This window comes from Scyliorhinus canicula, chromosome 17 (genome assembly GCF_902713615.1).
Source record: "Scyliorhinus canicula chromosome 17, sScyCan1.1, whole genome shotgun sequence".
In the NCBI taxonomy this organism is placed as follows: Eukaryota; Metazoa; Chordata; class Chondrichthyes; order Carcharhiniformes; family Scyliorhinidae; genus Scyliorhinus; species Scyliorhinus canicula.
In genome coordinates this window covers 122,532,502-122,555,240 of record NC_052162.1, presented here as the reverse complement: position 1 = coordinate 122,555,240, position 22,739 = coordinate 122,532,502, and the positions used below count along the sequence as shown (strand labels likewise).

Genomic DNA, 22,739 nt, shown 5'->3' with positions numbered 1-22,739 from the left:
ACTACTGTCTTGTATAGTTTTAGCAGAACACCCCTATTTTTATACTCCATTCCCTTTGAGATAAATGCCAACATTCAATGTGTCTTGGCAATTACCTGCTGAACTTGCATGCCAACCTTGGGATTTATGCATGAGGACCCCCAAATCCCTCTGTGCTATAGTGTTCTGCAGTCTTTCTCCATTTAAATGATGTTCAGCTCCTTTAGTTCGCCTCCAAAATGCATAACTTTACATTTTCCGACATTATATTCCATCTGCCAAACTGTTGGGCACTCACTTTTTAAAAAAAAAGTATTTTTATTGTAAGATTTTCATTGACAGACAGACTTATCGTCCACATACTCCGACTGTACAATTGTATCTGCCCGGAGGAAAAAAAAAACACAAAGGAGTAATAATAACAACAAAAATATAACAGGATTAGCCATGGTAACAGAAATAAACATTTTGCATCTTTAACTCGATCTAGACACAAGCGGTTAGGCTGTACATTTGTGCTCTGCATATTGCCGGTGTGGTCTATGTGAGTGCATCATAGAATTTACAGTGCAGAAGGAGGCCATTTGGTCCATCGATTCTGTACCAGCCCTTGGAAAGAGCACCCTACTTAAGCCCACACCTCCATCCTATCCCCGTAACCCCACTAAACCCACCCAACCCTTTGGACACTAAGGGCAATTTAGTATGGCTAATCGACCTAACCTGCACATCTTTGGACTGTGGAGGAAACCGGAGCACCCGGAGGAAACCCACGCACACACGGGGAGAAAGTGCAAACACCATACAGACAGTCACCCGAGGCTGGAATTGAACCCGGATCCCTGGAGCTGTGCTAACCACTGTGCCACCGTGCGTGCCCAGCATAGTAACTTTATGGTCTGCAGTAATAAAAGAGAAATCCTTCCCTGTTGTCACCTGTGGGGGAGCGGATAGTCCCAGCGCTGTGAGGGTGGTGAAGCCTCACCAGGAGAACTGGCCCTTCTTTTGGGGGCGCTGCTCGTGGGCTCCTGCACCCTGTTGTATCATATATTTCCCCTGTGTTTTGGGTGCTGCCTCTTTCTCCCCCCCACCCGCACGCTTACTCTCAGCGACTGATACACGAGTCTCACTGAGTATCCACCCCTTTCAATTTACACCCATTCAAATAATAATCGGCCTTCCGATTTTTGCTACCAAAGTGGATAGCCTTACATTTATCCAGATTATACTGCAACTACCATTCATATGCCCACTCACTCAGCCTGTCCAAATCCCACCGAATAATCTCTGCATCCTTCTCACAGCTCATCTTCTCCCAACTTTGTATGATCTGCAAATTTGGAAATACAATTTTAGTTGCCTTGTCCAAATCATTAATATATAATGTGAACAGTTGGGGTCTCAGCACAGATCGCTGTGGTACTCCACTAGTCACTGCCTGCCAATCGGAAAAAAAAATTATTCCAGCATTTTGTTTCCTGCCAGCGAACCAGCTTTCTATCCATCAAGACACTACCTGTAATCCTATGCCCTTTGATTTAGCAATCTGCTATGTGAGACCCCTTGACAACCATCTGCACAATTCATGCATCCATTTTATTTCAAATGCTCCGAACATTCATGTACAAAACCTTGGGTGGCACAGTGGTTAGCACTGCTGCCTCACAGTGCTGAGGACCAGAGTTCGATTCCGGCCCTGGGTCACTGTCTGTGTGGAGTTTGCATTGTCCTTGTGCCTGCGTGGGTTTCACCTCCACACAAACCACAGATATGCAGGTTAGGTGGATTGACCACGCTAAATTTCCCTTTAATTGGAAAAAATAATTGGGTACTCTAAATTTATGAAAAACAAAACCTTAAGGTTAGTCCTTTTAACATTACTTGACCGGTCCCCACTATGTATTACAGTGTCGTTACCTGATACAGGCCCTTGGTTTCTCTGCTTTTTAAATTCTCCTTGCTGTATTTTTGTGTTTCTGATTCCCCCTGCTCGTAATCCTTACAAAGGTTCCCACCCCCTGACTATTTTAGTTTAAACCCCCCCCCCCTCCTGATTCTGTAAAACCACTATACATAAGCTCAAAAGAATTATTAATTCAAGGTCCCATTTCTTATGAACATATTTATTTTGGATTTACCTGTAGCGTTAGGAAAAACACTATTTATTATCCAGTATAAAATAAATGTCCTTCATCAGCTTTTGTGGATCATTTCAGTGGAAATGTGCTCTCCCAGGCTCAAAGAGCATCAGCCCACTGGAAGCAAAGTGGTGAGACCGGCCAGTCCAGCAGAAAGAAACCCTCCGACCCTCCCACTTCACCAAGTGTCAGAATAAACATGGTTCAGTCCTGGATGTGATTAACAGCAGCAATAACAGCAGAATCCAACCGCTGTCATCATTTGTGAAGATATGGAGATGCTGGCGTTGGACTGGGGTGAGCACAGTAAGAAGTCTTACAACACCAGGTTAAAGTTCAACATGTTTGTTTCAAATACTAGCTTTCGGAGCGCAGCTCCTTCCTCAGGTGAATGGAAGGAGCAGTGCTCCGAAAGCTAGTGTTTGAAACAAACATGTTGGACTTTAACGTGGTGTTGTGAGACTTCTTACTGTGATCACTTGTGAACTCGCTGGTGTCTTAGCAGACTTGATAAGTGAGTGAATCCCTTCCCACACTCAGAACAGATGAATGACCTCTCCCCGGTATGAACTCGCTGATGTGCCAGTAGGTTGGATAGATCACTGAATCCCTTCCCACACCCAGAGCAGCAGAATGGCCGCTCTCCAGTGTGAATTCTCTTGTGTGTTAGCAGGTTGGATAACTGAATGAATCCCTTTCCACACTCGGAGCAGGTGAACGGCCTCTCCCCAGTGTGAACCTGTCGGTGCTTCCGCAGATTGGATAACTGAGTGAATCTCTTCCTACACTCTGGACAGGTGAACGGTCTCTCCCCAGTGTGAACTCGCTGGTGTGTTAGCAGGGTGGATGAATCACTGAATCCTTTCCCACATTCAGAGCAGATGAATGGCCTTTCCCTGGTGTGAACTCTCTGGTGCGCCAATAGGTTGGATGAATTAGTGAACCCTTTTCCACACTCTGAGCAGGCGAATGGCTTCTCTCCAGTGTGAATTCGCTGATGAGTCTGCAGGTGAGATAACTGAGTGAATCCCTTCCCACAAACAGAGCAAGTAAACGGCCTCTCTCCGGTGTGACCACGTCGATGAGTTTCCAGTGCAGATGGGGTACAAAATCCCTTCCCACAGTCCCCACATGTCCATGGTTTCTCCATGGTGTGGGTGCCCTTGTTTATCTCCAGGTTCAACGATCAATTGAAGTGAACAAAGATGCAATCTCTCCCTGCTGGGAATGTTGTGATTTTTTTCAAACTGGATAGCTGGCTCTTTCCACAGTCAGCGCTCTGGAACACTCTCACTCAGGTGTGTGTGTCTCAGTGCTTTTCCAGTCACACTGAAACTTTAAATATCTTGAAGCCGACAAAAGAGACAAAAATTCACCCTTGAGATCCGGATCCTGATTAATCGAGTGACTGCCATATCTTGACATTTGGTTTGAGGTTTCTGTCTGCAAATCGTCCTCTTTGAACATCCTGTAAAAGGTGTTTCCAAAAGTCATCACGTCAGTAAAGGACAGAAATTCAGAACAGACCATTTTATATTTGATTCAGTTGTTCCCCCTATTGACTGTAATCCTCCCCATGCACCCTTACTTCCCCCATTCCTTCTGTCCCCATTGTTAACTCCTGATAATTCTGATAACATTAGAATATGAGAAACTAGGAAACTGGAACAGCAGGAGGCCACTCAGCCCCTCAAGACTATTCTGCCACTTAATCTGATAATGGTTGATCTTCTGCCTTCACATCCCTGTGCTCTCCCCAAGTCCGTTCATTCCCAAAATATCCAAAATTCCTCCATTCTCTGTCTTGAACAGACTCAGTGACTGAACATCCACAACACTCTGAATGTATTTATCCTTCTTAAGATATAGGCATTACTGGCAAGACCAATATTTGAATAGATGGGATAAATTTGACTTTAAATAGCTGATACAACAAAAATAGGTTTCACAAAATCTCAAACATTTGCCCTGTCAGTTACAGAATGGATTCCTTCTGTGACTCAATGATTGTGTGTCTGGAAATATATAACGTAGCGACAATACAATGTTACACAACTAGAAATAATAAATGTACTTCATTACAGAACCATAAATAATATATCTAATCTGCATAATATATCATTGGATATTTCTCTGTGATATTAATTTAATGTCACCCTCCTCCTCGGAAAAGCAGCCTTTTAATAGTGAACATTAGGAAAGAGACCATCCTTTTAGCCAGACAAATAAATGTGTCAAACTGAGGGAGCAAAGGATGTCAATGTCTTTAAGAGAAAGAGAGAGAGACCTGGGCCAAGCTTCCAGAGTCTGCACCATCCCTGGATTCACTTTCTTTCCCTTCAGTTCCTGCTAGTGACCAATCGAAGGTGAGAATGAGAAAAGAAATGGAAAGGGGGAGAAAATAAAGTGTTTTACTCACAGATGTTGGAGACAAGAGGACGTTTTAGTCTTTGACTCAATCTTCATTCTCAAGAAAGGCCGCACTCTGGCTGGAGGACCAGAGTCCTTCCGGTCCTCCAAGTGTCCCATTGGTCAACATGTCTGCCAGATTGTCGTGGGGGGGGGGGGGGGGGGGGGAGGAATTCCGCACATGCGCAGCTTCCATCTTCCTTGGACATGCGCATCCCGAGACGCCTGAGCGGTGGATTGAGCGGTTTCCTGAGCGTGAGGGATTGTGGGAGGTACAGCCGCCATTACTCATCCGGAGCCCCGTGTGGGTGACATATTGGGGAGGGAAATAGGTGGGAGTGAAACTGAACCCGATCATCAGCACCTTCAGGGGATGAGAACTGGGGTAAAAGCAGGAGAAGAATAGTGTGATTAATTAGTATTAAAATCAATAGGGAGAAGGGAGTGTGTGGGGGACAGTATTTTCTGTGACAACTAGAACTGTCAGTTTGGAATTTCTGTCCTGTAATCAGTCTCGACTTGATGTTGGCCCCATCACAGCCATTAAAATCACTATCAGGTCAGTCTTCAATCTTCTCTTTCCCAGAGAAAATATCCCCAGCCTGTTCAATACATCCTGTAACTCAGTTCTGGTATCATCCTTGTAAATCTTTCTTGCACTTTCCAGAGTTCCTCTGTCAGATTTTAAGGGGTATATAATTAATATTTAGGCTCAGTTTAATTTGGTTACAGGTGCCAGTTACTCAGTTCCAAATTGACCCTCTAAAATGCTTCAATTTGAAAGAAAGGCAGACAGGACTCTGAAATAGTAAATATTTATCCGTATTTATTTTTTAAAGATAGTCTGCTGATGAAAGACACAAGTGATTTCCATCTCCTGATTGGGCGACCATTCAATGTGGACCTGTGAATCTTCCTCCGATTCCTGAACCAACAGTCATTTCCTAAAATTGCCCCAGGGACACTCAGTATCTCCACGACTAGAATCCAACTTAGCTGAAGACAGTTCTGGAAACCCACTTTTAACACATGAATGAGCATTACCCAATCTTGAATCAGACCTGTTTTCAGCAGACAATTGCTCATTGCTGTCACTGGGTTAATTTTATTGAATTTAAGCATTTATGTAAATTGTTCCATGGGCAGAACAATGGGACTGTTCAGGACCTTTCTTTTATCTGAATTTGGACAAGATCATGAATGGTTTACATCAAATAAATGAAGAGAAACTGTTTCCATTGTCAAAAGGGTTGTTAACCAGAGGACACAGATTTAAGGTGATTGACTTAAAAGCCAGAGGGGAAATGAGGAAGATGAATCTTTACACAGTGAGGTGTTGTGATCCGGAATGCACTGTCTGAAAGGCTGGTGGAAACAGATTCCACCAAGGGAGTTGAATAAATACTGGAAGGGGACTAGTTTGCAGGATAGTGGAACTAATTAAGTAGCTCTTTCAAAGAGCCAGCAGAGGCACGATGGGCCAAACTACCTCCTTTTGTGAGGTGAGATTATGTGATCGCAGATAAATAAATGATGTCTGCAATATATACAGTGATGTCGATAATATCTGGAATTCCCATCGTGCCCCTACTAGCCAAGATTTTATGGGGATCCTTCCATTAGCTTTCGGATGAACAACCCTCCAACTTTCCTTTAATCCCTTAAAACTGTGGACCCCCTCAGTCCAAGAGTGGGCTTCACTACCTTCTTACTAAAAGTCTTAAACATTTGCAACACCCCTGGTTCCTCACGGCCCTCTTGACTTCTGGTCTCACAGGTCCTGGTCCCACAGCTGACTACTTCCAAGCGAACTGCAGATTGCCTGCTTTTTGTGGGAAACATCCAGAATTCCAACCAAGGAATCACCCTGAATTACTTGTCCCCATGGTAACACAGACTCTTTGGGATGCCCAACAGATGTTTAAATTAATCAACGTTCAGCTTCAAAAACCAAACCTTTCAACCCTGAGGTCTGCATGAAGAATTCACCTCTGTAACAAAGACAGGACAGTAATTGTCAGACCCGATGTCTCCAGGTCTCCAGCTAAAAGAGCCCAGCTGCCCTTTTACAGATCTTACCCTTCCAGCGTTGACTTCTTAAGTCAACATAGGCCACACTTTGTGATTGCGAACACCTGAGGGTGTTTCTGTCAGATTCTCAACCCAGGTTTTCCACTTATCTTAAATTTGAAAAATCCAATTCCCAAACTAAAAGTTATATTTCTTAAACATGAATTATGAAACTAGATCTTCACAACATCTTCCCCAGGAAGAAATGAAAATGTATCACCCTCATAATATCCTATTTAGAATATTACAACTTACAACCTTCTGCATATCTTAGCAACAGCCATGAACTTATTGAATGGCGGAGCAGGCTCAAAGGGCTGAATGGCCAACTCCTGTTCCTATGTTTCCTTGTGTTTAAATATCTGATAACCTGCAATAAACAGAATAATCCCTCTATTGTCCCCTTCACATTCACAAGTCTATCTTGCTATCAGCACACTGCTGAATTCCATGTCCAGTAATCACAGTCCACTGAAGATGGAAAACATTACTGCTTGCTGTGTTTCTGAAAGTTTTCTTCCTCCAACAATTATCGTCCAAAGTTCCTTCTGTGAGAGGAGAGTCCTCATTGCTGTTCAGACGTGAGTTTTCAAATTCAGTTTTGAAAACAATCTGTTCAGAGTTCACCATTTGAAGTTTATTTTCTTCACTGTTTGTAGTTTCCCCATTGTTTCAATCCCAAGGGAATGTCCCGGTCAATCCCACATTTAAACTCTCTTCTTCTGGCTCAGTTGTAGGCGGAACTTCATTTTTCAGTTCATTTCCCAGACTCCAACATTTTGGATTCTCTTTTGGAGACAGCAAATTCAAAATGGCTTCTTTCTGTGTCAACAACTCCTTCCTTCATTGGTCAAAATCTTCTTCAGCAACTTTAAGAATGTCATTCAAATGCTTTTTATGTTCCAGCAGAAAAGGTTCTGACATTCCTGTTTGGAGAAAATGGGATCTTGGACTTCAGAAAGAGAGGGATTGAGAACAAAAGCAGGGAAGTTATGTTGAACCTTTCTAAAGCTCTGGTTAGGCCTCAACTAGAGTATTGAGTCCAGTTCTGGGTCACCACACTTTAGGGAGGATGTGAGGCTCCTCGAGAGGGTGGAGAGGAGATTTACCAGAATGGTTCCAGGGATGAGGGATTTTAACCATGAGGTTCGGCTGGAGAAGTTGGGGTTGTTCACATTGGAACAAAGGAGGTTGAGGGGAGGTTTGATAGAGGTGGATGTGATTGCAACAGGTTTAGATATGGTGGTTAAAGAAAAGCTGTTCCCATTAGCTGATGGTAGACAAATGAAAGGGGGAACACATTTAAAGTTTTACTCATGGATTCAATGAGCTGGTTTGCCTCCTTGCCTGCCGTAATGACTAGGATCTAAAGAGAGAAATTTCAGCTGCTCCAGTCTCCCCAACTCACAACTCCCTCATCCCTGGTGCCATTCGCGTAAATCTCCTTGGCACCCTCTCTGAGAACTTCACATATTTCCTAAAGTGTGGGGCCCAGATATAGGGTTCCATTCTGGAGGGATAGAATTGAAAAGCAGGGGGGTTATGTTCAACTTGTTTCGAGCCAGGGTTAGACTACACTGGGAGCACTGTCAACATTTGTCATCTCCATTTAGAAAAAGGAAATAGAGGAACTGGAGAAGATGCAACGAAGATTCACAAGAACAATACCAGAACTGAGAGCATTTCACCCTCAGGAAAGGCTGGGGCTGCTTTTCTCCAGAAAAAAGATTGAGGGGTAATCTTTTTCAACATATATTTCAAACAATTAATTATCTTTCTTAAATTTAGAGTATCCAATTGTTTTTCCAATTAAGGAGCAATTTAACGTGGCCAATTCACCTACCCTGCACATCTTTGGGTTGTGAGGGTGTGAGAACTATGCAAACATGGGGAGAATGTGCAAGCTCCACACGGCACATGGACAGTGACCCGGAGCTGGGATCGAACCCGGGTCCTCAGTGTCGTGAGGCAGCAGTGCTAACCACTGCGCCACTGTGCCGCCCTAGACTGAAGGGTGACCTGATGGAAGTCTTTAAGATGATGAAGCGGTTCAATAATCTAATAGCAATTTCATGAGAAACCTCTTTACCCAGCGAGTGGTGAGAATGTGGAACTCACTCCCACAGCGAGTGGTTGAGGTGAAAAGCATCAATACATTGAAGGGGAAGCTAAATACATACATGAGGGAGAAAGGAATAGAAGGATATGCTGATGGTGGAGATTAAGAGGGGTGGGTGGAAGCTCATGTGGAGCATCAACACTGACAGAGACCAATTGAGCCGACTGGCCTGGCCCTGTGCTGTAGATTCAATGGAACAGAGATAAACGTATTTATTTTATATCTACCAGTAGTGGGGGAAAAACACTATTTACTATCTAGGGTGAAATAAATGTCCTTCATCAGCTTTTGTGGATCATTTCGGTGGAAATGCTCCTGCCGAGGCTCAAAAAGCATCAGCCCACTGGAAGCAAAGTCGCAAATCCAGCCAGTCAAGTGATTAGCAGCAGCAATAACAGCAGAATCCAACCCCTGTCATCACTTGTGAACTCGCTGGTGTCTCAGCAGGTTAGATGACTGAGTGAAACCCTTCCCACACACAGAGCAGGTGAATGGTCTCTTCCCGGTGTGAACTCGCTGGTGTGTCAACAGGGCAGATGAATCACTGAATCGCTTCCCACACGTCAAGCAGGTGAATGGCCTCGCCCCGGTGTGAACTCGCTGGTGTGTCTGCAGGTTTGATAACTGAGTGAATCTCGTCTTACATTCAGCGCAGGTGAACGGCTTCTCCCCAGTGTGAATACGTTGGTGAATCGCCAGTTTAGATGAGGATCTGAATCCTTTCTGACACTCAGGGCAGCTGAATGGTTTCTCTCCGGAGTGAACTAGCTTGTGTGATGCTAAGTTGGATGAATTCCTGAATCCCTTCTCACACTCAGAGCAGATGAACGGCCTATCCCCAGTGTGACTGTGTCGATGAATTTCCAGCTGAGATGGGTGTCTGAATCCCTTCCCACAGTCCCCACATGTCCATGGTTTCTCCATGTTGCCCTCTGTCCTTGTGTCTCTCTAGGTTTCACAATCAGTTGAAGAACACGTGTAAGGGTTCTCGCTGTGAATGATGTGACACCTTTTGGAAGTGCAGTTGGATAAAGATCCTTCGACAGTCACTGCACTGGAAAACTCTCACTCGGGTGTGTGGGTATTGAAGCTGTTCCAGTGATACTGATTTTTAAAGTGGGCTGCACCGGTGGCGCAGTGGTTAGCACTGCTGCCCACTGCACTGAGGACCCGGGTTCGATCCTGGCCCCGGGTCACTGGGAGCAGGAGCCGTGAACCGGCTGTGGGAGCAGCAGCCGTGAACCGGCTGCGGGAGCAGGAGCTGGGAACCGGCTGTGGGAGCAGGAGTGGTGAACCGACTGTGGGAGCAGGAGCGGTGAACCGACTGAGGGAGCAGGAGCTGTGAACCAGCTGTGGGAGCAGGAGCTGGGAACCAGCTGTGGGAGCAGGAGCTGGGAACCAGCTGCGGGAGCAGGAGCTGTGAACCAGCTGTGGGAGCAGGAGCTGTGAACCGGCTGTGGGAGCAGGAGCTGGGAACCGGCTGTGGGAGCAGGAGCTGTGAACCAGCTGTGGGAGCAGGAGCTGGGAACCAGCTGTGGGAGCAGGAACTGTGAACCAGCTGCGGGAGCAGGAGCTGTGAACCAGCTGCGGGAGCAGGAACTGGGAACCAGCTGCGGGAGCAGGAGCTGTGTACCAGCTGTGGGAGCAGGAACCTAGAGGGTCATGAGGATCCAGGGGTGTTTCTAATGTTTAAATCCCTCAGGAGGAAGGCAGTGAAGCTCACACTTGGACTGAGGAGTCAATAATTTTGAGGTCTTGAAGGATAGATAGCCGAAAGCTAATGGATGGATCCCCATCAAATCTTGGAGCTTGGGGAATAGCTGGAATACTGAGGAGAATTAAAGGGAATTCTGTGAAACTGAGGTTACAGCAGGAATTTTTATAAACTACAGTGTGAAGTTCACAGTGCTGGTTTTTAATTTTTTATTGTTTTATATATGCTTTGAAGTTTATTTTTGTTTAAAAATATGAAATCCTGTGATGATTCTTTCACTGGGAATTTGAAATTCTTTGGAGATGTGACTGATTTTTACAGAGATCCTAACAGATGTTTAAGACACAAGTTGCGGCTTCCTATCTCAGCCCTGTCTCTCTGTTGCTCGTGTCAGTGACAGCCAGGCGATGGAGCTGAGGGTCTGTGCCCCAGTTGGGAAACTGGCATGTGCATCCCAATAGAGACAGGAAGGTGATGGAGGAGTGAATGGGAAATGACCCGCAACCAATCGGTGCCCAGGAGGGGAGACACCGGTGCTCAGTTTCCCCATGTCCAAAGCGGGGACGCACGGAAACAGGGCACAGAGGAGCAGCAGAGAAACCATTTGTGTCCAGAACATTGTGAACATCCTTTTACTCTGGTTGTCTTTGATTAGCAAGTTATTTTCTGTTTTTTTAAAACCATCTTCTGTTTCATCAATAAAACTTTATCAGTAAAATTATTAGATTTTTCTGGACTTTTCATGATTGATTAAAATTATTATTTTTTTAAGAGTACCCAATTCTTTTTCCAATTAAGGGGCAATTTGGCCTGGCCAGTTCACCTACTCTGTACATCTTTGGGTTGTGGGGGCGAGACCCATGCAGACACGGGGAGAGTGTGCAAACTCCACACGGGCAGTGACCCAGGGCCGTGATTGAACCCGGGCCCTCAGCGCCATGAGGCAGCAGCGCTAACCACTGTGCCACCGTGTCACCCCCTTTTCATGTTACATTGATGTACTTTAGGGAAAGTGGGTGTGAGGGGTTGACTGGCTCTTTAACAGAAAGTGAGTCCCTCTGAGGTAATTGGCAAAGGAGCCAGAGGGGGAGATGAGATTTTCTTTTATTTTTTGACACAGCGAGTTGTTCTGATCTGCCTGAAAACAGCTAAAATTGTATCTTTCCAATTGGTAAATAGATGAAAGGGAAGAATTTGCAGGGATGTGGGGAAAGAGCAGAGCAGTTGGATGAATGGGAGAGTCCTCTCAAAGAGATAGCAGGGACACAATGGGCCAAATGGTCTCCTCCTGCAACCTGTGAATCTGAGCCTCCTGCTTTTGTGCAGGTTTAAAGGGACAGATTTCATTGCAGCCTCTTCCCTGTAAATGTATTTAAAGAGACGGGTTTCTCTTTAGCTCTGAGTGACCAATATAACAATTGGCTGGAGACCCATTTCCCAGTCAGTCCTCCAGCACCTTCCTGTCTCTCTATTAGTGCGATGCCCATGGCAGTTTCCCAACTGGGGACACAGGCCCCGTTATTCTGAGCTAAATTCAGCCTCAGTTCTGTCTCCTGGCTGTCATTGACACGAGCAACAGAGACAGAAAGGTGCCCGAGGCTCAAATGGGAAGCCAAAACTTGTGGCTCCAAACCGAGACTTCAACATTTGTCAATGTTGCCAAATCCATGTTATTTATACTGGGGTTTCTATTGTTACCGTGCCACCCCTTTTCATGTTACCTTGATGTACTTTCGGGAAAGTGGGTGAGAAGGAAGACAAAGGGTGGGAGTTTTAACGGGTAACTTTCCCGTTCTAACTTTGCATTGTCGATAGTGTCAGCCGTGGCTTAGTGGGCAGCTCTCTCACCTCTGAGTCAGAAGATTGTGGATTCAAATCCCAGTCCAGGGACCTGAGAACAAGAATCATGTCCACCATTCCTGGTCCCAGCACTGAGGGAATGCTGCACTGTCAGAACAGCCTTCTTTCAAATAAGATGTTAAACTGAGGCCCTGTCTGCCCCTCTCAGGTGGGTGTAAAAGTTCCCACAGCCACTATTTTGAAGAAGAGCAGGGGAGTTATCCTTGGTGTCCTGGTCAATATTTATTCCTCAATCAACAAGACTAAAAACAGATCATCTGCTCATTATCACATTGCTGTGTGTGGGATCTTGCTGTGTGTAAATTGGCTGCTGTTTTTCCTACATTTAACAGTGACTACACTTCAAAGGTACTTCAATGGTTGAAAAGCACTTTGGGACGTCCTGTGGTTGTGAAAGGCGTTATAGAAATGCAAATTTTTAAATTGAAGATTTATGTTTTCTGATCTTGTTTTCTGGAACTTTGTTGATTTTAGCCGCCCCCAACTTACCATTTAATAAATTCACTTTGGTTCAGACAAGGCAATTAAGACAAAGACAGCATTATCTTAAAAGTTTATTCAAAGAAACTTTAAGACATTGACTTTTGCAACTTCATGTGGGTGATCAGTCTGTAGCAGCGTAACCCTCTCTGGCTCCTTCTTTGACAGTAATTCTTGTGGAATTCAGCCTCGGGAGTCTGGCTCCTTCTTTGACTGTAATTTCCTTGGAACTCGGCCTCGGGAATCTTCAGTACTTGGCCAGCAAGGAAGACCTTCAGAACCTCTACTTTTATCCCCAAAGTGACCATTACCTCCCGTCAGAGTTGGGCCTGTTGTAACATGACCATTGGTCAATTTGGTCACTGGATTAATTTAATTGGATCCCCAATTACTGACACCACCTTCTCTCATTATCTCAGACAGGAATACAATAGAACTGTTTCATATTATCCCTTTATCTGATTCTGCAGAATCCCTTATTCATACAGTTTCAAATGTTGAGGCTAATCAGAGTTTGAAGGTCTCTCTTGCCAGTACATTTATCCTCATTGCATTCTTTACAGACACAGCAATTAAGCTTTTACATTTTTACAGCAAACTAAACTCTGTCTCTTACTGTAACTACTGATTCATTATTGATTATTTAATTGTCACAATTAAGGCTCATTATTTATTCAGCCATCTGTTACTGACTGGCAGCTAATTAATACAGTAATCTTTAATTAATATATTTGGTTAATACAATATCCACTGGTTGAAAAAGATTGTTTTATGGAAGACAATCACTTTCTTTCTTACTGACTTTGATTGGATTGAACAATGAGTCTTAGACTTGAGCCAGACTTTGGCAGGATGATACCCTGCAGCTTTACAAAATTCTGGAACAATTTGTTACTTTAAACAATTTCACCTCTTTCAGCAGTTTCTAGAAGCAGTTTGGTTTATACAGAATGAATTTTTAAAATACAGGTCCAGTCACGTTTCAGAGTTTAACATGGCTTCCTTAACCTTGTTACTTATAACAGAGAAGATGACGAGTGATTGATTTTTCTAAAGAAATATTATTAATGAGACATACCCAGAATTTCCGACATTTCAGAGTTTAACATGGCTTCCTTAACCTTGTTACTTATAACAGTGAAGATGGCGAGTGATTGATTTTTCTAAAGAAATATTATTAATGAGGCAGACCCAGAATTTCCGACATTACAACAGTGACTACACTTCAAAAGTATTTCAAAGGCTGTAAAAAGCTTTAGGAGATTGTGTGGTCAGGAAAGGTGTTAAAGAAATAGATATAGAATCCCTTGAGTGCAGAAGGCCATTCAGCCCATCGAGTCAGCATCGGCCCTTCAAAAGAGCACTCTACCCATATCCACTCACCCGTAACCCCATAACCTAACCTGCACATCCCTGGACACTGAGGGGCAATTTATCAGGACAAATCCTCCTAACCCATACATCTTAGGACTGTGGGAGGAAACCAGGGCACTCAGTGGAAACCCACACAGACACGGGAGAACGGACAAACCCCACACAGACAGTGACCAAGGCCAGAATTGAATATGGGTCCCCGGTGCTGTGAGGCAACAGTGCTAACTGCTATGCCATTGTGCCGCTCAAATAAATGTAATTTATTTTTAGAACTAGTTTCCAAACTTGGATATATAACACTCGGTCCACTCACCAAGATCACTCATGAAGACTGAGACTTGATTTTATGTAACAACCATGCCTTTCACTGCATTTCAAATACTCTGTGAAAATCCAAACACAGTATCTCATGAAAGTATTTGGTTTAAAACAGAATGACTTGTTGTGATTTGGGATTCACTGCCTGACAAAGATGCAGGAAGTAAATTCTACTGTAACTTTCAAAAGGGAACTGGACAGATTCTGCAGGAAAATAAACTTGCAGGATGATGGGACCAATTAGATTGTTCATTCAAAGAGCTAGCATGGGAATGGTGGGCTTAATGGCCTCCTTCTTTGCCCTTTGATTCTCGTTTACATTTGAAGAAAATCTTAGACTTGAACCAGAGTTTGGCTGTATTTGGGAAATACCTGAAATCCACTTCCGACCAGGGGGTAGAAGCGGAGTTGATGGAACGTTTCCAAAAGGAAATTGGATGGGCTTTTGAGGGAAATAAATCGACAGGGATACGGGGATAGAACAGGGCAATCATTTGATCAATAGAAATCTACAAGTTGTGAATCTTTGGAATTCTCTACCCCAGAGGGCTGTGGGAGCTCAGTCACTGAGTGTGTTTAAAGCAGAGACTGACAGATTTCTAAATACCAATAACACAAAGGGATATGGGGACAGTGTGGGGGAAAGGCAATGAAGTGGATGATCAGCCATGATCGTATTGAATGGTGGGGCAGGCTCGATGGGCTGAATGGCCAACTCCTGCTCCTATGTTCCAATGATACAAAGATAGGTAGGAAAGTAAATTGTGAAGAGGACATAATGAGGTTACAAAGGGATATAGATAGGTTAAGTGAGTGGGGAAAAGATCTGTAAAATCTAGTATTATGTGGCAAAATGTGACATTGTCCATTTTGGCAGGAAGAATAAAAAAGCTTATTATCTAAATGGTGAGAGATTACAGAGCTCTGAGATTCAGAGGGATCTGGGTGTCCAAGAGCATTAATCACAAAAGGCGAGTATACAGGTACAGCAAGTAATTAGGAAAGCTAATAGAATGTTATTGTTTATTGTGGGGGAATTGAATACAAAAGTAGGGAGGTTATGCTTCAGTTATACAGGACATTGGTGAGACCACATCTGGAGCACTGTGTACAGTATTGCTCTCATTTAAGGAATGATGTCAATGTGTTGGAAGCAGTTCAGAGAAGGTTTACTGGACTCATACCTGGAATTGGGGCTTTTCACAGTAACTTCATTGAAGCCTACTCGTGACAATAAGCGATTTTCATTTTTCATTTTCAATTGGAGGCTGGTCTTATGAGGAATGATTGGACAGACTGGGCTTGTGTCCGATAGAGCTGAGATGAATTGATTGAACTGTATAAGATCCTGAGGGGCCTTGACAGGGTGGATGTGGAAAGGATGTTTCCTCTTGTGGGAGAATCTAAAATTGGAGTCACTTTAAAAGTAATAAGTTGTCCATTTAAGACAAAGGAGAACTTATTCAATGAGAGGGTCGCGAGTCTTTCGAACTCTCTTCCTCAAAAGGCAGAGCTGGATAAATTCTTGCCAAGAAGGTGAAAGGTTATCGGGGGGGGTCAGCGGGAGTGTGGAGTTGAGGTACAATCAGATCAGCTGTGAACTTATTGAATGGTGGATCAGGCTCGAGGGGCCGAGTGGCCTACTCCTGTTCCTAATCTGTATGTTATCACATCCTTTATAATAGATTGTAGCATTTTCCCTCCTACTGATGTCAGGCTAATGGGTCTGTGGTTCCCTGTTTTCTCTCTCCCTCCTTAAATAGTGGGGTTACATTGACCACCTGCCAATCTGCAGGAACCATTCCAGAATCTATAAAATTTTGAAAGATGATCACCAATGTATCCACAATCTCTGCAGCCGCCTCTTTCAACACTCTGGGATGTAGAGCATCAGCTTTTGGGAATTTATTAACTTTGAACCACATTAATTTCTCCAGTGCTACTTTTTCACTGATACTAATCTCCTTCAGTTCCTCGTGCTCACTGGTCCCTTGGTTCTCCAGTGTTTTGGGGACAATTTCTGTATCTTCCTCCGTGAAGACAGACACACATTGTTTAGTTTCTCTGCCATTTCCTTATTCCCCATTATAAACTCTCCTGTCTCTGCCTGGAATGGACCCACATTGGTCTTTGCTAATCTTTCCCCTTTCACATTCCTACAGGAGCTTTTCCAGTCGGTTTTTATGTTTCTTGCTAGTTTGCTCTCATATTCTATTTTCTCTTCATCAGTTTCTTGGTCCTCCTTTGCTGAATTCTAAACAAGTTCCCAATCCTCAGGCTTGCTACTATTTGGGCCACTTGAAATGAAATGAAAATCGCTTATTGTCATGAGTGGGCTTCAATGAAGTTACTGTGAAAATCCCCGAGTCGCCACATTACAGCGCCTGTCCGGGGAGGCTGGTACGGGAATCGAACCGTGCTGCTGGCCCGCTTGGTCTGCTTTCAAAGCCAGCGATTCAGCTGAGTGAACTAAACCAGCGACTTTATGAGCCTCTTCCTTTGATCTAATTAATTTTTAATATTTCTCGTTTGCCACGGTTGCGTCACTTTTCCTGTCTCAGAATCCCTGAGACGGAAAGAGAAGAGAGAACGAAATGCAGTCCTGGATGTAATTGAAGCAGAAACAATAACAGCAGAATCCATCACGGTGATCACTTGTGAATTTGTTGGTGTTTCAGCAGGGACGAGGGAACACAGTATCCCTTCCCACACTGGGAGCAGGTGAACGGCCTCTCCCCAGTGTGAACTCGCTGGTGTGTCTGCAGGTTGGATAAGTAAGTGAATCCCTTACCACACTGAGAGCAGGTAAATGGCTTCTCCCCAGTATGAATTCGCTGGTGTCTCTGCAGGTTGGATAAGTCAGTGAATCCCTTACCACACTGAGAGCAGGTGAATGGCTTCTCCCCAGTGTGAGCTCGCTGGTGTCTCTGCAGGTTGGATAAGTAAGTGAATCCCTTACCACACTGAGAGCAGGTGAACAGCCTCTCCCCAGTGTGAGCTCGCTGGTGTTCCTTCAGGCTGGATAAGTAAGTGAATCCCTTACCACACTGAGAGCAGGTGAACGGCCTCTCCCCAGTGTGAACTCGCTGGTGTATCCGCAGGTTGAAGGAATCACTGAATCCCTTCCCACACTGGGAGCAGGTGAACGGTTTCTCCCCAGTGTGAACTCGCTGGTGTTTCTTCAGGCTGGATAATTGAGTGAATCCCTTCTCACACTGAGAGCAGGTGAACGGCCTCTCCCCAGTGTGAATTCGCTGGTGTTTCGTCAGGCTGGATAACTCAGTGAATCCCTTCGCACACTGAGAGCAGGTGAATGGCCTCTCCCCAGTGTGACTGCGTCGGTGAACTTCCAGCTGAGATGGGATTCTGTATCCCTTCCCACAGTCCCCACATTTCCATCGTTTCTCCATAGTTTGGGTTTCCTCGTGTCTCTCCAGGTCGGCAATCAGCTAAAGCCTCGTCCACACACAGAACACGTGTCCGGTCTCTCCCCGCTGTGAATGGGGTGATTTTTTTTCAGGCTGTGTAACTGGTTAAAGCCCTTTCCACAGTCAGTGCTCTGGAACACTCTCACTCGGGTGTGTGTGTCTCGGTGCTTTTCCAGTTACACTGATGTTTAAAATCTATTGAAGCCAACAGGTTGGGCGAACATTTCTCCTTCGAGATAATGGCCGATGAATCGAGTGACTGTCAGAACGAGACGTGACGTTTGAGATTTCTGTCTGTAAATCCCATCCTTTTAACATCCTGTAAAAGGAGTTTACAAAAGACATGACAGTCAGTCCAGGATAGAAATTCAGAACAGACAATTGCAGTTTCCCAGCAACATTCTTTCCTCTCTCATTCCCAAAAGCTGTAAATTTCCATCCCACACACTCTCCCTCCATTCTCACTCTGCTGTATCTAATATTCACCCTCCCAATTCTACTGAAGGTGCTGATTCAGGCTGATTGACAGATCTCTGCTCACTGCTTATGTCCTGGACACAGAGATCATAACAAACAGGAGCTGCAGTTGGCCATTCAGCCCATCGAGCCTGCTTAACCATTCAATGGGATCAGTGGCCGATCTACCTCAGCACCACTTTCCCACACTATCCCCCATCTCCCTCACTGTCTTCAATATCCAGAAACATGTCCAGTAAGAAGTCTTACAACACCAGGTTAAAGTCCAACAGGTTTGATTCAAACACGAGCTTTCGGAGCGCAGCTCCTTCCTCAGGCTGTGCTCCGAAAGCTCGTGTTTGAATCAAACCTGTTGGACTTTAACCTGGTGTTGTAAGACTTCTTACTGTGCTCACCCCAGTCCAACGCCGGCATCTCCACATCAGAAACATGTCAATCTCTGTCTTGAAAATACTTGATGACTGAGTCCGCACAATCCTCTGGAGTAGAGAATTCCAAAGCTTCACTACATAGTCTTTAAATTCATTGAAGATCCTGGCCCCGTGTCACTGTCCGTGTGGAGTCTGCACATTCTCCCAGTGTCTGCATGGGTCTCACCCCCACAATGTAAAACGATGTGCAGGGCCGGGGAATTGGCCATGCTAAATTGCCCCTTAATTAGAAAAAAATAATTGGGTCTTCTAAAATGTTTTTTAAATAAATGAATTTACTGGATCTGGGCGTCGCTGGTTAGGCCAGTATTTGTTGCCCATCCATAGTTGCCCTTCAGAAAGTGGTGGTAAGTGGTCTCCTTGCACACCCACTGTGCTGTTAGCGAGGGAGTTCCAGGATGTTGCCCCAGCGACAGTGAAGGAACGGCGATATATTTCCAAGTCTGTCTGGTGAGTGACTTGGAAGGGAACCTCCAGGCGGTGGGGTTCCCAGGTACCTGGGAATTGTTCTTCTAGATGGCAATGGTCGCTTTGCTGAGCACCTTCGGCCTGAGCGCATTCAGGACCCTGACCTTCCCGTTGCTTGCCATTTTATTTATTTATTTATATAAATTTGGATTACCCAATTCATTTTTTCATATTAAGGGACAATTTTACCGTGCCGATCCTCCTACACTGCACTTTGGGTTGTAGGGGCCAACGCCAAGCAGACACGGGGAAAATGTGCAGACTCCACATGGTCATTGACTTAGAGCCGGGATTGAACCTGGCACCTTGGCGCCGTGAGGCAGCAGAGATTAACCACTGTGCCACCCTGCTGGCCATTTTAACACAAGACCCTGCTTCCATGCCTGCCCTTGGCTTATTGCAATGTCCCAGTGACGCTCAACGCAAACGGGAGGAACAGCATATCATCCTCCGGTTAGGCATGCTCCAGCCTTCTGGTCTCAATATCGGATTCAACAACTTCAGATGATTTGCTCTACCCCACCTCATCCTCTTTGTTTTCTTTCCATTTCATTTGAACTGTCCATTACCTGTTATTTCTTTCTTGTCTTTCTTCATATATATATATTTCCCCCTCACTCTTTCCCCCTATCTTATCCCCCCTTTCTTTACCCTTTGTCTACTTTGCTTCCCACTTCCCTCCTTTTTCTCATTTTACCTCTCTCCCAACCATGCCCCCCTCCCCCCACATCTACATCTGTCACAGCTTACCTTCTGATTTTAGTTTCTCTGCTGTTTAGTCTTTCTCAGTTTTTATTCTCTCTGGGGACTGCCATTATAATCTTTATTTTTTAAATAATCTTTATTGTCACAGGTAGAATTACATTAACACTGCAATTAAGTTACTGTGAAAAGCCCCTCGTCGCCACATTCCGGCACGTGTTCGGGTACACAGAGGGAGAATTCAGAATGTCCAAATGACCTAACAGCACATCTTTCGGGACTTTTGGGAAGGAACCGGAGAAAAGCCACACAGACACGGGGGAAAACGTGCAGACTCCACACAGTGACCCAAGCCGGGAATTAAACTCGGGACCCTGCGCTATGAAACCACAATGCTAACCACTGTGCTGCCCTTCTTTTTCCTTTGTTTCTGTAGTTATGACTGATCTTTCTTTCCCTCGCCCAATGGTATAAATGTCTCCCACTTTCTATCCTTTTTAGCTTTGACAAAGGGTCACCTGGACTCAAAAACAATAGCTCTTTTCTCTCCTCACAGGTGCTGCCAGACTGGCTGAGATTTTCCAGCATTTTCTCTTCTGGAAATGAAGCTCTTCAGTACGATATTACACAACTAGAAATAATAATAAATGTACTTTGTTACAGAACCAATAATATATCTAATCTGTACAATATAACATTACACTTATTTCAATTAATTTACTGTCCTCTTACATGTCAGCCATCTCCTGGGGAAACCAGCCCTTTAATTGTGAACACTAGAAAAGAGACCATCAGGGGCAGCAAGGCAGCACAGTTGTTAGCCCAGTTGCTTCACAGCTCCAGGGTCCCAGGTTCGATTTGCCGTTTGGTTCACTGCCTGTGCGGAGTCAGCATGTTCTCCCCGTGTCTGTGTGGGTTTCCTCTGGGTGCTCCAGAGAACATTACAGAGCAGTACAGGCCCTTCAGTCCTTGATGTTGCGCCGACCTGTGAAACCACCCTAAAGCCCATCTACACTATTCCCTTATCATCCATATGTTTATCCAATGACCATACTACTCTCTGAGTAAAGAACCTACCTCTGACATCTGTCCTATAGGTATTTCCCCTCAATTTAAAGCTATGTCCCCTCGTGCTAGACATTACCATCCGAGGAAAAAGGCTCTCACTGTCCTCCAGTTTCCTCTTACAGTCCAAAGATGTGCAAGTTAGGTGGATTGGCCATGATAAATTGCCCTCAGTGTCCAAAAAGTTCAGGTGAGATTACTGGGTTAGGGGGATGAGGTGGGCTTAAGTAGAGTGCTCTTTCCAAGGGCTGGTGCAGACTCAATGGGCCAATTATTCTCCTTCTGCACTGTAAATTCTATGCATCCTTTTAGCCAGACAAATAAATGTGGCAAGCTGAGGGCGCAAAGGATGTCAATTTCTTTAAGATAGAGAGAGCCCTGGGCCAAGCTTTCCAGAGTCTGCACCCTCCCTGGATTCACTTCCTTTCCCTTCATTTGCTGCAAGTGACCAATTGAAGGTGAGAATGAGAAAAGAAGTGGAAAAGGGGAGAAAAGAAAGTGTTTTACTCACAGATGTTGGAGACAGCAGGATTTTTCAGTCTGTCTGAAGCTGAAACGTGGTTAACACAAAGTCCGCGCTCTGATTGGCTGGAGGACCAGAGTCCTTCCGGTCTTCCGACTCTTACCATTGGTTGCTGGCCGACAGACAAAATGGTTAACGGATGTAACGTCATCATGGATGCCATTTTGACAATAATAGGAATGAACGCCACTGCTCATGCGCATAGCTTCCTTTGGACATGCGCAGTCCCGGCCCGTTGGATAGTGGTTTTTCCGGCGAGGGGCATTATGGTTGATTCAGCCGCCATTACCCCTCTTCAAACCAGTCTCCAAATGTGTGAACCAGGCATTTTTGTCTTTAGATTTTTAGTGTGAGAGGTTAAACCTATCAGGAGGCGATGCATAGGCCGGGTCACTGCTCTCATCAAAATACAAGGCTTAGGAGCTAATGGAGGGCTGTAAATTATGAAAGAGTTTGATGCACATGAAGAGTGCTTTCACTTGTAATGGTAAGACAAAAACTAGAAGCTATGAATGTGAGATAATCTAATCAGGAATTCAGGAGAAGCTTCTTACCCACAGAGTGGTGGGAATGTGGAGAAATGAACAGAGGGATACACTGATTGAGTCAGATGGGAAAGCATGAGAGGAGGCTCAAGTGAAATATAAACATTGGCATGGATTGGTTGGGCTGGTTCTGTGCTGTATATTCAATGTCATTTAGCCTGGTATTGCCTTTAACTCTCACATAGTCGATTCCGGGTTAAAGAGAAACAGTTTCACTCCCAGAAAAACATTTCAGCTCATTGTTTCCAGCTATTGTCCAATCAGTGCCTCTTGTCAGCCAGGTGTCCGTGTGAGGAGTCAAGGTACTCAATTCAACTACAAAGAATTCATGTAATTTGTACCAATATATCTTTGAAGAGCAGATTTTTTTTTCAAGTGGACTGGATTATTTAACTTTATCAGGTTTTAATCAATTCTTTAAAGTGCTTAATTATCGGACTGTTTTATTCAAATCGGAGAGTTTGTTTTATACAGGCCAAAGTAGGCACATGATCAGCACCCCATTCACCATCTCCACCATTGGCAGTGGCAGCAGTGTGTCGCATCTCCAAGCAGCACAGTAACACAGTGGTTAGCACTTTTGCTTCACATTGCTAGGGACCGAGGATTGATTCCCGGCTTGGGTCACTGTCTATGAGG

At 44.6% G+C, this 22,739-nt stretch overlaps 1 protein-coding gene across 1 annotated transcript; it reads right to left on the bottom strand.

Annotated features, from left to right (window-relative positions):
* Positions 1-2,592: 2,592 nt before the first annotated feature.
* LOC119951579 (zinc finger protein 585B-like) lies at positions 2,593-21,626 on the bottom strand. The gene is made up of 5 exons (XM_038774765.1): positions 21,544-21,626; positions 17,117-18,208; positions 13,168-13,173; positions 9,143-9,562; positions 2,593-3,190 (listed from the first exon to the last, which is right to left on the bottom strand). The coding sequence occupies exons 2-5, from the start codon at positions 17,869-17,871 to the stop codon at positions 2,593-2,595; spliced, it is 1,779 nt and encodes a 592-aa protein (XP_038630693.1). The 5' UTR covers positions 17,872-18,208; positions 21,544-21,626.
* Positions 21,627-22,739: the final 1,113 nt, after the last annotated feature.

Coding starts and splice junctions, on each gene's coding strand:
- LOC119951579 (XM_038774765.1), bottom strand. CDS start 17,871: ATGGAGAAACGATGGAAATGTGGGGACTGTGGGAAGGGATACAGAATC. Junction 3,191..9,142: donor CTGCTGAGACACCAGCGAGT/TCACAAGTGATG, acceptor TCATCGACGTGG/TCACACCGGAGAGAGGCCGT.